Below are 17,487 nucleotides of genomic sequence, written 5' to 3'. Positions count from 1 at the left end.
TTTATTTATGTCTAAATGTAATAAATAAGTATATATTGTACTAAGATGATTGATATCTATTCGTTTGTTCATAGTATTGGGCTCTTTCATAATTTCTACTATTTCAAGAAAAAGTCTTTTTTTGTAATTGTTTTCAATTTGTAAAATCATACTTTGTTCGAAATTTGGAAAATGATTTTTTGTAATACAATGTTTAGCCAAAGCATAAGATGTTGGAAGGTAGGCACTATATCGTTTACATGAACTATACCACTGATTATGGAACCCTACACAGATACATATCTTAATAGTTATTAAATCACGTTGCTTTACTTCCCTAAAATCTCCTGGTGAGAAATGGTCTCACGTTTTTATTTCCAAAATATTATGAAATAACAAAAAAGTGATGGTGAAAGTTGAATTCATACTCGTATAACCAAATTATGGGAAAAACTATACTCACCCTTTTACAGATTGCATACGACTCTGACTACTTTTCGGAGCATCTGTCGACATCACTATGGAAGTATATTCCTCCAAATTTTCTGTGAAGATCTTTTTGAATTCGTCAGAGTCGATATTTTGCATGGCTTTTTGTAATTCTTCGCTCAACCCGCTGGGAATGCTCAAATTGTTTAGCGGATTATTCGTGTTTTCCAAAGTTAATTCATTGATCACTGCCGGCAGTTCTTCACTGCCAATATTGGAGCTATCGTAGCTCGACGAACTATAATCATATCTAGCTCTCTTGTTTCCTTGCTTGAAGAGTGTTTTATTCGGAATATACCGAAAATCTCTCGGTTCCGAGCGCGCGTTGTCCGATGGGCGTACCAACTCAATAAATACATTGACGGGGCTTGTGATGTTCTCGTCGCGGTATTTTGGTGTTCTGAAACAAATTTATACATTTATTTATGGGTAACCTCCATTTGAGAAATCTGGTCTTAAAAGCTACGAAGTATTGACTGAAACAAAAGTATTATCAGTGATGAAAATGTCATATAGACTTGTCAGATAGAATGTTTCGTTTCAGCAAGATTAGGTACTTCCTCGTTACGACAGTGATTCGAAAGTGATTAGACAACAATTATCCAAGCAGCGGTTACGTAAACATGGTTCCTTAGACTGGATCACTAGATCACCCGACATGACATCCACAGATTTTTTGTGGGGATTCGTGAAATCAGAAGTATACGTTAGACGATCGCAAGCAATCCAGAGCGCATGGATGGAATAAGAGATGATCCCAAGGAATTATCCAGAAAAATCCATAACGTAAAAAGAAATGAACTTCATTTTTGTCATTTTTGGTGGAACTGGAGTGAGTTTTGAATAAAAATTGCTGAAATATTACAAAAAAAAAGATTTGTTTGTTTGCAATTAATCTCGAAAACTACTTAACCAATTTTAAAAATGTTTTCATCTACAGAAAGCTACATTATCAGCGAATAATATGGACTGTATTTTGTTTCAAAAAAAGGAAAATAGAGATTTGCCTTTTACAGTCAATTATTTTATAACTATAATTTAATGATAATGATGAAACAGTGACCTTGATATAAAATAATGAGAAGCAAGTTGAATAAAGCCAAATTAAGTGTTCACAATAGCAGGCGTCCTTGGTGCAAAAATTATTCATTACATTTCCTATCATCACTTTGCCAATGTGATATCTTATCTGTAATAATGAAGTACAAACAATCAAATTTGATCACCGATAAGGTCACGAAACTCACTTCTCCGGCAGCAACAAACCAATTTCGCCAAAGCAGATAATACTAAATATACAGCTTCTTAGTTTATATCCCATGTCAGTGACTCATTCGATATCAACAGTGTGCATGCATTATCTACTATAGGAATAACAAGGACAAACTTTCGAATATAATTTTGATGTAAAACAATTAAATATTTATCCTTTTTAGTTCAAGCCAAGTATTTTTTGAGTTTGATATTTTATTAAAGATGCCGCGTCCCTAAACACCAGCGCCGTCAAATTTTTCATACGTTTTAGTAACTGGTTGGTGTTATCAGGCTGTGATTAAAATTAATTCTAATCATTTAATGATTTCCTAATTCCGAATTGTCATTTGTGTTGAAAATTGCTGCTCATAGCATGGTAGTCCTAGATATCTTTCGCAAAGGTTCTCAGGAGCCCGACTGTAAAGTAATTTCCTAGATATGATATGCCAAATGACTGAAAATATGTGACTTATCCCTTACAATCCGAAACTTTTTTCATGTTCGCCATGGCATTAGAAAAAAAATTAACCAATGGAGATATAACCGACTTTGCTGACCTTGGAAAAAAGAGGAAATTTCTCAGTAATTTCATCTTTGTTTCCAGGAAAGGAGATCTAAAATGTTCACTTTTTGGTTCTGAATCTCAAAATCTATATATAAATTCTAAAAATCATTAACCTCAAGTTAAATAAAGAATTTCACCACAACATAAGTAATTCAGGGCATATTTCTTCAAAAGAAGCAGGAAAAGCTAAGTGACTTAAGTTTTACAAATCCATCTTGATAAGAAAGTTCTCTCTGAACAAAATATCCTGTCGTAAAATGAAGAATATACTAAATGCTTAGATTCATTTGAACATAATTCTTGCAACTGCCATATCGAAGCTTTGTTCACCAAGCAATCTTTGGATATGAACCAGTTAAAAACCAGTTAATGACCTAACTCAGGACTTGAACTATAATAAAAAACCAACACACACAATTTTGAATGAATCATACAAAATGTTTTAGCCAATTAACTAGTTTAGTGATCCAATAATTCTTCTGAAAAATGGGTTGGTTGGGTAACAGGATCAATTTTTTCTTCTAAAAAAAAAAAAAACAATTGTATTCTTGCCGACGTTTCGAATTTGATTAAATTCTCTCGGAAATTTGTTGTTGCAATGTTTTTTATTTTTTTGAATGTGTATCTAATATGTCTGATGGTTTTTAAAATTAATATCATCAACAAGAAAAAAACGTCTTTTTGAGCCCTGAAGAAGAATTTAATTAAATCGAAACGTCGACAAAAATACAAATTTTTTTTAAGACGAAAAAATTGATCCTGTCACCCAACCAACCCGTTTTTCAGTTTTAGCCAATGTCAATAATAGTCAATATATTAGGTTGTTTCAAAAATTTGTTCGTTTCAATGTCATGTGTTTTGTAGCTCCATATCTCCATAAATATTTATTCTACTGTGTCGTGGTATATACTGATCGATAGATAATTTTGTACTATACAAGGCCCGGTTATTAAATGATGAGACTGAGCGCCTAGAAGGCGTCCTAGAGGGGTGCGAGTAATGCGTTGGGTATCTGTAAATCTTCTATATTCACGTACCAAAACACGTTTTAGCCACTATGTATTTGTGCAGTAGCGGTTTGAATCGAACGCGTTTTTTTCTCGTGCCAAAAACCATGTGTGACGAAAAACAGGAGCAACGTATCAATCTCAAATTTCTCGTTAAATTGAAAAAAACTTCGACTGACTGCTATAAATTGTTGCAAGAGGCCTATGGGGACCATTTTCTATCTCGTGCGTGAGTTTTTAAGTGTAAGTGCTTCAGTGAGGGCCGGGAAAGCAAGGATGTCCAAACTAAAATTACAGGCAATGTTGATCGTTTTTTCCGACATTCCAGAGGGTAAGACTGTCAACCAGACTTACTATTTGTAGTTTTTGCAACACTGTGAGAACGAGTTCGTAAGCAACGGCCCGAGTTGTGGAAGAACAACTCGTGGATTTTGCACCAGGACAACGCCCATAACGCACTATCTGTGAAGCGGTATTTGGCCGATAAACGCACTCCAGTGCTAGAACTCGCGCCTTATTCGCCATATTTGGCACCGTGCGACTTTTTTTTTGTTTCCGAAGATAAAATCTACTTTGAAAGGGACCCGATTTGAGTCGATGGAAGCGGTAAAGCAAAAATCGGCAGAGCTCCTAAAGGCCCTCACCAAAGAAGACTTCCAGCACTGCTTCGATCAATGAAAAAAAAATTTGGAAAGGTGTGTGGCGAGGGAAAGGGAGTATATTGAAGGGGAGCATTCGAATGTAGAATAATTCTAATAATGAAACCCTTTTTCGTAACCAGTCTCGTTATTCAATAGTCGGAACTCGTACATATCCTACAGTAATCTAGGATGAGGATTTTAGGAACCTGGTGGAGACTGACACATCACAAACGGTGCGTGGGATGGCGGAAGAACTAGACGTCAGCTAGCATGAGGATTTTGATAGTTTGAAACGTATTGGAAAGGTCAAAAAGCTCGAAAAGTTGGTGCCCCACGATTTGAACGAACCACAGAAATTGTCACATTTCGAGGTCTGTTCTTCTTTTCTTTTGCGCAACCAAAACGATACTTTTTTGGATCGGATCGTAACGTGTGATGAAAAGGGGATCCTCTACAAAAGGAGTTTGGTTATACACCGATGAGCCACCCAGTCACTTCCCAAAAGTGAAAACCCACAAAGAAAAAGACCATGGTTAGTATATGTTGGTCAACGGCTGGTGTGATTCAACCGCGACAAACCATCACAGCAAAGTCCTCTGCATCAGCAGCAGCTGGTAATGGTCACAATAAGAGGTCTGATCATGTTCCAAGACAACCTTCGTTTGCATATTTCACGAATCACTGTCCGAAAATTAGACAAATTGAGCCTTGAAGTTCTGCCTCACCCACCATACTCATCAGATCTCTTGCCAACCGCTTACAATTTTTTCAAGCACCCCAATAACTTTTTCAACGGTAGAATTTTCACCAATCAGGTCTTGAAGTAGGCTCATGAAAACGGACAAAAATTTTGAAACGACCAAATACATCATTACTCTACTTGACCAAAACAAAAAACATTCATATTCAAAGCCAACACTTTCGAAACATAAATAATCCTGGTTTGCAGACAACCAATTTATCATATTTTCTCTTCTCATACTGGTTGCCACATGTCAAAAAGTAAAACTTCTAACCATATTTCAACAACACTTTCACACAAAGACTCATGAACTTCTAGCATGAATAAATCCAACCTGTTTCTTGGAATATTCCTCCCCATCTACCTCAGTCCAGGATATACATCATCTTATTGTCTATTTATGATTTCTTCTACGGTTTGATATTAAATAATGATGAATGTGTGATATTATTTGTCATTAAAACAATGTTTTATAATCTATCCTAATGTTTCAGTACCCAAACTATAGGCGAGTTGGCTGTCCTTGTTCATCTTTTACTGCCTGAACCACTGTGCATGCTGTTTTTGACGAGTGCATTGGCTTGGGATGTGGGGTTTGAGCAAACCGGCCTTTGGATGCCTGCTTCCACGTATCCCCGCTGGATAAGGGAATGACAGAATCACTTGTGGTTCCGTTATTCCCTAACTGTAAGGCATCCCAACGATGGGTTAATCCTAAGGTGTGTGTATTCGTGCCGAGAGGATGAATGACACTGAGCCTATCAGCTGTCTCTACGGATACCTTCGAAATACCGGGCGCCCTCTCTTCGTAGCATCGCCTTGTCACGGTAATGCGGGGCTCTGCCGTGTTTGACCGTCTTTCCCTAGCTACTTGTGGGACTTTCATGGACAGAGTAAACTTAAAAATTCTTTCTTTATGCATGATGTTTTGGAGCACTATGATGTTTGGTTGGACAGAGGATAGAGTAGAAGAATATACGGTTGCACTTTTCGGGAAATATGTAAGCCCATACCTCTACCGCAAATTCAACACAAAACAAACTGCTTATGATATAGACAGGCGACATACAAGTGGCATCGTCTCAATGCTACTTTACTCCTGAAACACAGAAACTCTGCAGTGTTGCACATTCCCGAAAAGCGTTTTCGGAGGTATTTGTTTCGTCTAGATGGGTTCTCTTTCTTTTTTGAACGGGGTAAATTGAAAAAAAAATTAATCGAGGCAAATTAGATAACGCTTTTATTGAAAATAATTGATTTTTCCTCCTTCTCCAGTACAAAAACTACTTTAATGTGATTTTTTAACATACTACAGTTGACTTGCTGTCTGACATCAGTCTGACAGATATTGACGTGTTATTTTCGAAAATATTAAAAAAATATCGTGCGAAACCGAATTAAAAAATACATCGAATACATCAATTGCAGGAATACGTGGGTGAAGTGAAATGACGATAATTGCAATAACCATAAATGACAAAGACGCTTATTTTGAAATTCCACTCAAAACGGCGGAAAACATGTTAGAAGGTACGACATAAATATTAAATGTTGATTATAGAAATTATACTTTCTCTATTGAAGCCACCTCTCTGTCTGAGAAAAAGAGTTCTTAAGAAAGATAGTTTTCAAAAATTTAGAGCAATTTGACATTCTGGAAAAAAATCTGAAATTGACTCGACTACAATATCGTAGAAGCAGTTCTAAATTTGGTGTGTCACCTAGAAGAAAATGCGTTTTATCATTCTTAACAGTAACTTTCAACGTGCATACATTTCCGCGTGTATTATCTTAACAACGATGAACTCTTTCGATTTGTGATTTAGCAATCACAAAAGACAAACATTAAAATAGAGAAATTACACGTACTGAATGCATATTTGTAATTTATGTAATGCATACTGCCACTCAATTTTATAAATTCAGTCTCATAAAATCAATCTCATAAATACAGTTTTATAAAATCAATCTTAACTTCATCTATCAAACAGAAAAACTGTAATAACTACTAATTCCAACCAAATAGTTAAACCATCGCCATTGAAATCAAGGACCTTGAAAAATTCAGTATAAAAATTATATTAATAGTTGAATAGCTTTCCGTTAGAAATTGGTAGAACTTGAAGATATTAATGAACGAACCCCACATATACACCAATGAAGAAGTATATCTTTTATTTTGAAAGGTGTGGAACTCACGGTGGATCCCGTCTCTTCAGTAAACCTAAACCTAACATATTAGCATTGATATTCGTTGATTTACAATCTTGAAACCTCATGAATCAAGCCTTGGATCTGATTGGAAACATTCTGAAGAAATGTCAATATCATAACTTTTTTCCTAGTCTGCAAAAACCCTTAAATCTTCATGGTTCCAATACGACATGAATTTGGAGAAGATATCTATAGAAGACTTGCTGAATAATTGGGAAATACAAAAATGAAATAATTCAAGGAAAAACATTTAGCTCCATTTGTGTTTTGATTGAAAAAATAATATTATTTCAAAGTGATTTTATATACAGACAGTTTTTTCAACTGATTCCAATATTATTATCTCGGAAACGGTAAGACCTACAAGGTCGATCAACAAAAAAACCAAGTTGATAATGAACTCTAATAAACAAAACGTCGCTTTGCAAACTGGTTAATATCAGATTATAACAAATATGAAACAGTTTTGAAAGTTATTCCTTTGCCTTTTTTCTTATTATTCGAAATGGGGACGGAAGAATCACAAAACGAAATTCGAAAATTCTAGATTTTTGGTGAATAAATCAAAAACAACCACTGATATTCACTATCTAACAAAAGATTATTCCAGATTGTTCAATTCGACCGACCTTGTAGCCTTTCCGAGATAGCAATAGTGGGATCAGTTAAAAAAAACGTACATGAAAAAACTGATAATAATAGAAGCAATGTCTCCCGTACACCCCAATCCCATTTCATGTCGGTCAGATTTTATTTGCAAAAAAAAAAATTGTATTTACTGAGTTATTATTAATGCCCAATTATCATTATACTTCCTACATTTTCATATTACAGAACCCAATCTTGTGAACGAATACTTTGAAGAAGCTGCGAAAAAATCGTACTTCGATGTACCTCCAACCACATCGGCAAGTAAAGAAGCGAGTGCTGACTTACATATAGGAAAATTTGATGTTCTGAGTGAAGTACCGGATGAAATACATGAAAACGATATTGGTAAGGAACATTTGGATAGCAAATGACAAAAGTAATTTTTATTTTATTTTTATAGTCAAAATTGGGTGGTGGAAAAACAGAAAAATCATGAAGAGGGGTAAGTGAAAACATATTATGCTTTAGTTTCTATAAATAAAAAAGTTCGTCTAATATATCCTGAGCGCTACTCAACTTTCTACAGAGGATTAAATAAACGCTTTAAATGACTTGTTACTCTAGCAGAATTCGATTCCTCTTCATACTAACCCCGTATGGATAATTTTCTCACATTTATTACCATAATATTCCTTACATCTGGTCTCTACATTATTCCGTAAGTGATTGACAAATATAAAATACGGAAATAATAGTAACGTTGTAAAAAAACTGGTTTCAATCCATAATAGGTCCGGCATTTCTCTTTGGAGGATTTGTTTAGCCCATTTCATATTGAATTCGCCAAGGTTCATGGTTGTCGCGCATTTGCACAGCCATGCTGCTTCAAATAGGTACTTTACATAAAACAACAGGCTAAAAACCACTGCAAAGTTCGTCAAATTGTTATTTTCTTATACCTCTACTATAGTGTATTTTTTTGAGTAGCGGAGTAATAAATCATTTTCAGGTAGCTAGTCTATAGGCGAACATAATTAAATCGGTTAATGATAAAGCCCTTGCGTCCTAATCAGTGTTGTTATTAGTAAATTATACTTAGTGTGTGAATTAAAATAGCTGCACCAGTTTTATCTCCAGAAAAACTAATGAGCTTTTTGTGTTAACGAAAAGATTTATTAGTTTTAATGTATATGACGCTCTCCTACACCAAAATCCTTGTACACCGATGATACTCTGGTGGAAATTTGTACGCAAATTACGAAAGTTTCAAAAATCATCGATACCTAAACTCAAAAATGAGAAAGAAAAGGAAGCTGTGAAATCACCAAAATCATCTTTGGAAAACTTGCAATCAGAAGAACAGTACATTCATTTTATTTTGAAAAAGAAATATCGACCCTCGACAAAATCATGGGAGCCTTGAAAGGCAGAAAGAAATTGGAAAAAAACCCTTGAGATATTTACATTTCAGCTGGAATAAATCGCTCCTAATCGTAAATGATGAAATTATTTGCTGCAGAGGACATTGCCTAAGGCAGATACAAGAGTTTTGACGTGAGAATAGAAAGATTTATCTGGACGGAACTTGGCTCAATGGAGGATATACCGTTGGAAAATGTGGCAAGAAAAAACATTATAAGTTCACGTCAAGCATTTTCAGAAGGCTGGTATCGGATAACAATATACTTTGTATATAAAAAAAATCATCTAAAGGGACAATTCGTTCAGGCCAGTCACAACTCCCTACACTGAATGGACTGACACCTATCAGAAAACAACTACTCTCCTGGCGAATACCACGAAGACCGTTGGTTATATCCGACAGGTGTCAGTGCAGGATTCTGCACTAAAGTTATTCCATATGCTGATAGCGATACAACTGCCGCAATATATTTTCAATTATTGGAACACACTTACGGATCGGTTTCGGTTTGTTTGGCCACTCTTCAGCGCAAGGTAGTGTCTATCATCAACATAACGTCGATGATTTCCGATAATTGAAAATCGAATTCCTTCAGAGTATCATTACTCGAACTAGGCTGAAGCGGACAACAAACAACAGGTTTGTCATCGCCCCATCTGCCTGTGAACGAGGTAACCAACTGCATATACGAAATTTACCCAATTCCTCGTATAAGAAAAGAAAACTTTTTACATATAGTCAGTAGGCATACTTGAAGACTGACTATAAATTAAATCATCTAAAGGAAGAATTTCTTCAGGCCAGTCTCAACTCCCTACAGTGTAGGTTAATGGTTTGACACCTATCAGAAAACTACTCCTCTGGCTAATACCACGAAGGGCGTTGGATTATATCCGACCGGTCTGCAAGTGTGTTCCAATAATTGAAAATCTATTGCGGCAGTTGTATCGCCAATAGAATCCTGCACTGACACCTGTTGGATATAATCCAACACTCTTCGTGGTATTAGCCAGGGGAGTAGTTGTTTCCTGATAGGTGCCAGTCCATTAACCTACAGTGTAGGGAGTTGAGACGAACTGTCCCTTTAGATGATATGATTTATAGCAAGTCTTCAAGTATGCCCACTGAACATCAAGTATGTCCACTGACTATATGTGAATTTAATATAAATGAATACTTTGAAAAGGGTTGACAATGTTTCGTGGTGTATTTCATCAGTTCGGACTTCCACTGTCTAATATAATATAAATTCATTTGAAATCCCATAAAGAATATGGAAAAAATTAAAAAGATTAACCGAAAAATTACAATTTAATTAAACAATAAACTGAAATTACAAAGAAATAACATACAAGCAAAAACAAAAAACAAAAAATGAAAATTGTAAATATTAATACGAGCTGAAAATTAAAAAAAAATATTATCAACAAGAAATGAAAATTGAAGGATTCCAAACCAAGTTACGTCACGACGTTTCGATTGTTAGTATCCACAATCGTCTTCGGGTGATAATTTATATTATATTAGACAATGGAAGTCCGAACTGATGAAATAAATGAATACTCCTATAAGTTCAAACAATTATTTATGATTTAATACAAAAAAGCAGGCTATTGCAGGTATAAAACGACCACGTATATTTTGTTTGCGATCAGTTTGCCATACGAAAATAGGGTGGGCCCGGTAAAGTATTATAAAGCCGCCTGTAGGTGCTGTGGCAAATCATAAAGAAATCACAAAATTTTGTTTAACGCTCAGTCAGAGTTTTGCATTTATACTGATCATTTTTTACTATTCACTATCAGGAAACAGAGTAGTTTCTTTTTGAAGAAATGAATAATCGAAAGTTCTTAGTAAATATATTCGTCCAATTTGTTCAACTAAAAGAAAGAATAAACCTAACCTCTCATTTCTCAAATCGGATGTTCACTTTCAGTCGGCCCCTCCAGTAGATTTTCGTATTGTCACTCTGGATTTTTTTAAAACAAATACATTTGATAACATTCTTTCAGTTGTTTTTTACGTCAACTTTTATCTTAGGCAGTTTATTTTTTTGCAAAACAGGTATTTACAAATGCAGAAGAAATGATGTGAAAGATTTTTCGTTTAACGTGTAATTGAATGAAAAAGTTGTCCACATCGTCCACGAGCCGATGAAAACATTGTCAAGAAAAAAGGACACTTTAACCTATCAACTTATTGTGTATGGATTCACTACCAGAGTATAAATGAAATATATTTCTTTGGATTCTCATGGTCGCACATGTTTACCTGCAGCTTCAGTTGGAAATACATGGAAAAAAATCACTAAATCGTAGTGTGAAACGTAAAATAATACCTTCATTGGGAAAGGTCTGTTCAGTTTCTAGTTCTCTATGGAGTATTTGTCAGGAAATTGTAAAATTGTGGACATTGTGCAGGAAATTGTTTAATTTAATTCTTAGTTTGAAAATATTCTACAGCGTGAAAAACAAGGATGATGACTTTTTAAATTAAAATGAGCCGGATATACAGGCTGATTCACGGTGGATGGCACATTAGACGTTTCTGGTGAACCAGACAACGGATCACTTTGAAAATTTAATGGAGGGCATATTCGGACATTCTCTAGCCAACTGAAATATTTTCGACAATGCGGTGTTGCCGCTTCTATTAGAAAGCAGTAGCAACTTTGATTTTTCAAATGGAACACTCTGTATATAATATTATTTTTGGAATCTCCAACAATTGCCCGACAACTTTTCTTGATATTTCTCTATACCTATCTGTTACCGTTTTCGAAATAAAAATTAATTTCAATTTTTTTCTTCGAAAATCATGACTTCTAAAAAAGCCGATATCTTTTAGTTAAGAAGTACTATGATATCGAAATTTGGTTTGGAGTTAGGTGATACTTGGACACTTCCCGCACGTCAGCCTAATCTCCGTTACTTCAATACAGGGTGGTAAAAAAATACAGTTTTTTCGTTTGCTTCAAAAAGTTGCTGAAATTTGATTATTTTAAATGGAACACCCTGTATATTATTGAAAATTCGGAAAGCTGCTGAAATTTGCTTTCTTTCTATGTATATCATACCTATACCTAACTAGTCAAGTTTCGGACTTATGAACATTTATTTGTGAAAATGTCCCTTCAGAATGGTATTTCCATTCGGTATTTGGTAAGCAGGCCATGATTACTATTTGACAGTAGCGTTGTGACATTTTCCTAATAATATCGACATTTTCGTCACTTCAGAAGTTGCAAATACCTTCAAAACGATGGAACAAAACTATTCAAACGAAGTTCTTATGAATTTGTTTATTATTTTTGGACAGTGTGACAAAATTATCAGCAGAACATGTAGAAAGTTCAATGAAATGTATCCGAATCTACCGCCAATGAACCTCAAGAAATTTATACGAATTCAGAACAATTTCAATATGTTTGGATAAACTTTAAAAAAACACTAAGAAACTTGAAATTGGAAATATTGATATGAATAATTATAAAAAAGTAAAACAATCATGTGGAATATTTCAAAATATGTTCGAATCGCTGGCCGTTCACTTCCAAGCACTTTAAAATGCGGGTGTTGACTGCTTTCGTGGTGGCAGATCTGATTTCATTGGGATCCAAATCTTCAAATGTTTGGGCAATCCTTTCTAACAATTCATCTCTCGAACGCACGGGTATTTTGTAAACTTTTTCTTTAAACATTCCCCACAAATAAAAATCTAATGGATTAAGATCGGGTGATCTCGCTGGCCAATTCCATGGTCCCAAGCGCCTCATCCACCGATCGTCAAATAGTCTATCCAGTTCTGCGCTCACTTCTCTTGTGCAATGTGCAGGAGCTCCGTCTAGTTGGTACCAACAGTTTCGATAATCTTCGAGTGGCAGATTATCCACTAAACTGTCTACAGTATTCTCCAAAATATTCAGGTAGCTTCTGGATGTTAATGACTCCAAATGCATTGAAATTGTTCTGAATTCGTATAAATTTCTTGAGGTTCATTGGCGGTAGATTCGGATACATTTCATTGAACTTTCTACATGTTCTGCTGATAATTTTGTCACACTGTCCAAAAATAATAAACAAATTCATAAGAACTTCGTTTGAATAGTTTTGTTCCATCGTTTTGAAGGTATTTGCAACTTCTGAAGTGACGAAAATGTCGATATTATTAGGAGAATGTCACAACGCTACTGTCAAATAGTAATCATGGCCTGCTTACCAAATACCGAATGGAAATACCATTCTGAAGGGACATTTTCACAAATAAATGTTCATAAGTCCGAAACTTGACTAGTTAGGTATAGTTATGATATACATAGAAAGAAAGCAAATTTCAGCAGCTTTCCGAATTTTCAATAATATACAGGGTGTTCCATTCAAAATAATCAAATTTCAGCAACTTTTTCAAGAAAACGAAAAAACTGTATTTTTTTACCACCCTGTATTGAAGTAACGGAGATTAGGCTGACGTGTGGGAAGTGTCCAAGTATCACCTAACTCCAAACCAAATTTCGATATCATAGTACTTCTTAACTAAAAGATATCGGCTTTTTTAGAAGTCATGATTTTCGAAGAAAAAAATTGAAATTAATTTTTATTTCGAAAACGGTAACAGATAGGTATAGGGAAATATCAAGAAAAGTTGTCGGGCAATTGTTGGAGATTCCAAAAATAATATTATATACAGAGTGTTCCATTTGAAAAATCAAAGTTGCTACTGCTTTCTAATAGAAGCGGCAACACCGCATTGTCGAAAATATTTTAGTTGGCTAGAGAATGTCCGAATATGCCCTCCATTAAATTTTCAAAGTGATCCGTTGTCTGGTTCACCAGAAACGTCTAATGTGCCATCCACCGTGAATCAGCCTGTATTTTTCCCATGGGGACTTTTTAGACTACTTATTGGATGTTGATAAACAAAAATTATTCCACCCCCTCCCCCTAACCCAAAAAGGTGTTCAAAATAAGTCTCATAAAATACTTTCTAGGACGAAAACAGCTGAATATGTAAATAATTTTTCATTTTTCTTGTCCAGTTGTTGAAAAATGTCCAATGGATATCGATACCTGATAACTAAGACAGAGTAAAAATCAACCAGTTAGTCCACTCCCACTACTTTCATTCATGAATTCACAAAGTTCTCGGTGACCTCGAAACGAAGTGCGGAGCCAATTTCGTTCTTTTACCATAGGCGTGCGCTAATATAAAATCGAAATTTAAGGTTATTATAGAATATTTTGTGGTAAATTACCCATAACAAACTACAAAAACCAAAAACAATAATAACAACAGCGAATAAACTGAATACAATATCAATTTCCGACCGTTTACTATAACTAATCCGATGTCCGTGGGATCGTCAGTGCCTTCGATACTACAGCACTATAATAATAGTAATAAACACTTACTTGAAAACAATTGCATATTGATGATGTACATCCAAATCATTAAATCTTCCGTAATCTTCCCAAACAACTCGATCATTGTCATCAAGTTCAAAGAATCTGATCTTTATGTTCTCTGAAAATTAAACAAGGTTCAGTTGATGCATATTTCCTTGGAGTAAATAGTACTCACTTTTGGTGACACGTTCAACCAGGATGAAAATTTCTTTGTTTCCCTTGGCCGGACTCACACAGAAATCTAATCTCACTATTTTCAAATCGCCGGTAAGAGCACTTTCTGTGAGAAACAAAAAAAATTGTGAAATTTTATTTTGAACTTCAAATTTCAACTATTATGAAAGAATTATATACGATATGTTACCGAATCCTGATGATTGATCCAAGCAGATTGCAAATACCAAGGCAGCGGATGGAGAGAAGTTCTAAATTTGAGAATTGGAGAAATATTGCGAATGGAGTATCAGAGATTGACATAACTTTTTTTGTTTTTCAATTCAATTTTAATTTCAACTAACCGAAGTATTATGGAAAGAAGGTTTTTTGTTGGCTGAACTTTCCTGTTGATGATTGAAAAACCTATTTTCATCCCCAAATCGAATAATACAAGAATCAACAGGTTGTTGGCAATACTGATAACTCTAATTTTTATTTGAACTCCACTGGTTTTTATGTTGATTGAAACAATCAAAAGTTTATTTACTGTATGATAATTTTGTTTATGAATGAGCTATCTGGTCATATCTCTGATACGAGGTAAGCTCTTTCAACAACTCGTATAAATAAACAATATCGGTTTAGGGACCACGCCTTAATAAAATATAAGATTTTGCACAATTGTTCTATACCGTGAAAAATGTGTCGAGGAAGTCGCTTGATTTATTTGAGTGAAACTATTTGAAAGTTAATAAATAGGACAGTCAACATTGCATTTTCTATCGCACACTCCGAAAATCAAAAAGATCACCAATGGTTTTTTGGTAAAATCTTCAAAAACTTTAATTGAATTTGAAAAATGAGAACCAAATAGCTCTTACAACTGCAACGAAACTTTTTTATTTTGACGGTTTTCTATTCATTTGTCATGTGTGTTCAGTTAATCATTTTTCTGGTTTGTTTTATAAAGACAAATAATAAATAATTAGCGGTAAATTAACGCATTTGTAGTGCGCCCGACTCGTGAGTTCGATCCCAGATATATTTCTGGATATAATTTATCTACGTAGTTGAAGTTGGGATGCTGGAATGCGAATAGCCTTAATGTTCGCCCTCTAAGTGGCTCGGCGAGTTATAAACATTGTCTACCGAGTTAATCTGGATAATGTCCAAAGTAGTCGATACCGTTGACAAAAAAAATAATTGACTCAGCACAATGGTTAAAAACTCAATCTAATGTTTGATAATGTACGAAGACGACTTGAGAAGTCTTTGTCGTATTTAAATAAATAGTTTACGTGATGATGGCACTGTGAATATTAAAAAATTATTCTTGGAAGAAAGTTATACATATTTGATTTCATTATTTTTTGTATCAACAAAAAAAATTGCAGTCAGGAATATTCATTTGTAACATTAACATTAAAAATCCACAGTCCTAAAAATAATTATATAAAAAGGTCCCTCATAAAAATCAAGTAAAAATATGGAAACAATATTTTAGTATACTTCTCAATGAATTCAATATGAAGCAGTGAAAAATAAAAAAAAAGTTTGAATTTATTTCATCAACATATTCAGTTGTGAATAAAAAAGAACAAAACTCAAACATTTATGAAATTAAAAAGGCTGATCACTTTCAAGAACTTGGAAGATGGATTGCAGAACTGAAAAATAAAACTCAAGATTTCAATTTGAAAAATATAGGTACATTTGCAAATTGGAAAATTTTCTACTACACACAACCTATTGGAAAATTTCGTATTTTCAACAATTGATTTTTTGTCAATTTATGCACCTAAATATTTTTTATTACTTGATGTTTACACTCGATGGGATGAAAAAACCGTGAAAACGAGATATTTTCGCCGTTCCCAAATTTTCAAATAGTTTTTGGAAAATGAGCAAAAACAGTATGTTCTTTTTTTTTGAAGAAATGTATTTAAAAGCTTCTCTACTGATTTATCTACTTCAACACATTGCTGTATAATTCAAATTTAGAACTTCGATCCACCTTATATTTGTTTCGAAAAACAAAGACAAAAGAAACGAATATAGATTTTGAAAATACCCACAGCACTTTCTTGTTCTTTAAAGTCGGATTTCCATCTAACGAATTCGCTTGTGACTAGTTTCGTTTTCAAAAACAGAAACGAAAAACTTGTTTCAAGTTAGAAAACACTCTTCTAACCAAACAGAAAAGTCGCGTGTTTTGTTGTGAACTATTTTCCATCGTTTCCACTACAAGAACAGTTTTCATCATGTCTTCTCTAGACTATGTTTTTATAATGGGCTGAGAATTTTTTATAATCGGATCTTTTGAGTGAAAGAAGCGAAAGCGAAAAAAAAACTAAGATACTAGATGAGATCATTGTTAAGAAGACGATTATGGAACGGATAAAATTATGGCAGATTTGCTAAATGACAAAGTCTTTTGTTGTAGTTTTGTCCGTTTGGTGGAAATCCGTCTTAAAATTTGTGAAACAAAAGAATTTTCTATCAGAATTTGTTTTAGACAAATAAATAACAGTCATTTTTTATAAATGTTCTCATGTCGGAAAAATCTACAGTACTTGATGGAACACCTGAAATATTTTACAGTGGAAAATCAAATTGAAAAAATTTTGAATTCGATTTTTGATTGGTTTCGGGGAGTTCTTATCAAGCAGTGTCTTGTTAACCAGTCCATTGTTAGTCTGATCTGAGTTCTGGAAAAAATCTATATGAATGACAAAGTATGTTAAAATTGACCACAATCATTAAGTGACCCAGTTCGACTGATAAAACTACCAGTTAGTGAAACGTGGCTTGTGTAAATTGTATAATTAAAAGATCAATGAAAATTTCTATGCTTTTTACCACTTTTAATCAAAAGCGGCAAAAAACAGAAATTTTCCATTTACTAATTTTGATTAAAAGTGGTAAAAAACATAGAAATTTTCATTTCTCTTTTCATTATGATCTCCTACCACGTAGTAACGGCTACATCCATCAATTAATTGTATAATTATTATTGAGAATAGA

At 34.2% G+C, this 17,487-nt stretch overlaps 2 protein-coding genes across 6 annotated transcripts in view; one reads left to right on the top strand and one right to left on the bottom strand.

Moving 5' to 3' along the window:
• The window catches only part of Rel (nuclear factor NF-kappa-B family member relish), an 81,926-nt gene that overhangs the window by 22,775 nt on the left and 41,664 nt on the right, over positions 1-17,487 (bottom strand). For all 3 annotated transcript variants that reach the window (XM_074182790.1, XM_074182792.1, XM_074182791.1), the window contains exons 6-8: positions 14,483-14,587; positions 14,314-14,425; positions 443-868 (exon numbers count right to left, since the gene is read on the bottom strand). In XM_074182790.1, coding sequence (XP_074038891.1) covers positions 443-868; positions 14,314-14,425; positions 14,483-14,587 — 643 coding nt within the window. The remainder of the gene's footprint in view (positions 1-442; positions 869-14,313; positions 14,426-14,482; positions 14,588-17,487) is intronic.
• LOC111515562 (organic cation transporter protein-like) overlaps positions 5,814-17,487 on the top strand; it is a 244,514-nt gene continuing 232,840 nt past the window's right edge. The window contains exons 1-3 of one of the 3 annotated variants that reach the window (XM_074182795.1): positions 5,814-6,207; positions 7,726-7,887; positions 7,943-7,984. In XM_074182795.1, the coding sequence (XP_074038896.1) occupies positions 6,126-6,207; positions 7,726-7,887; positions 7,943-7,984 (286 nt within the window). In that variant the 5' untranslated portion in view covers positions 5,814-6,125. The remainder of the gene's footprint in view (positions 6,208-7,725; positions 7,888-7,942; positions 7,985-17,487) is intronic. The other 2 variants (XM_074182794.1, XM_074182793.1) reach the window with 2 other exon arrangements.

The sequence above is a fragment of the Leptinotarsa decemlineata genome, unplaced genomic scaffold (assembly GCF_025532065.1).
Source record: "Leptinotarsa decemlineata unplaced genomic scaffold, Ldec_3_MD MMD2_tig00026328_RagTag_RagTag, whole genome shotgun sequence".
Lineage (NCBI taxonomy): Eukaryota > Metazoa > Arthropoda > Insecta > Coleoptera > Chrysomelidae > Leptinotarsa > Leptinotarsa decemlineata.
Note: the sequence above shows the minus strand (reverse complement) of the source record. Positions and strands in the feature narration are given on the sequence as shown.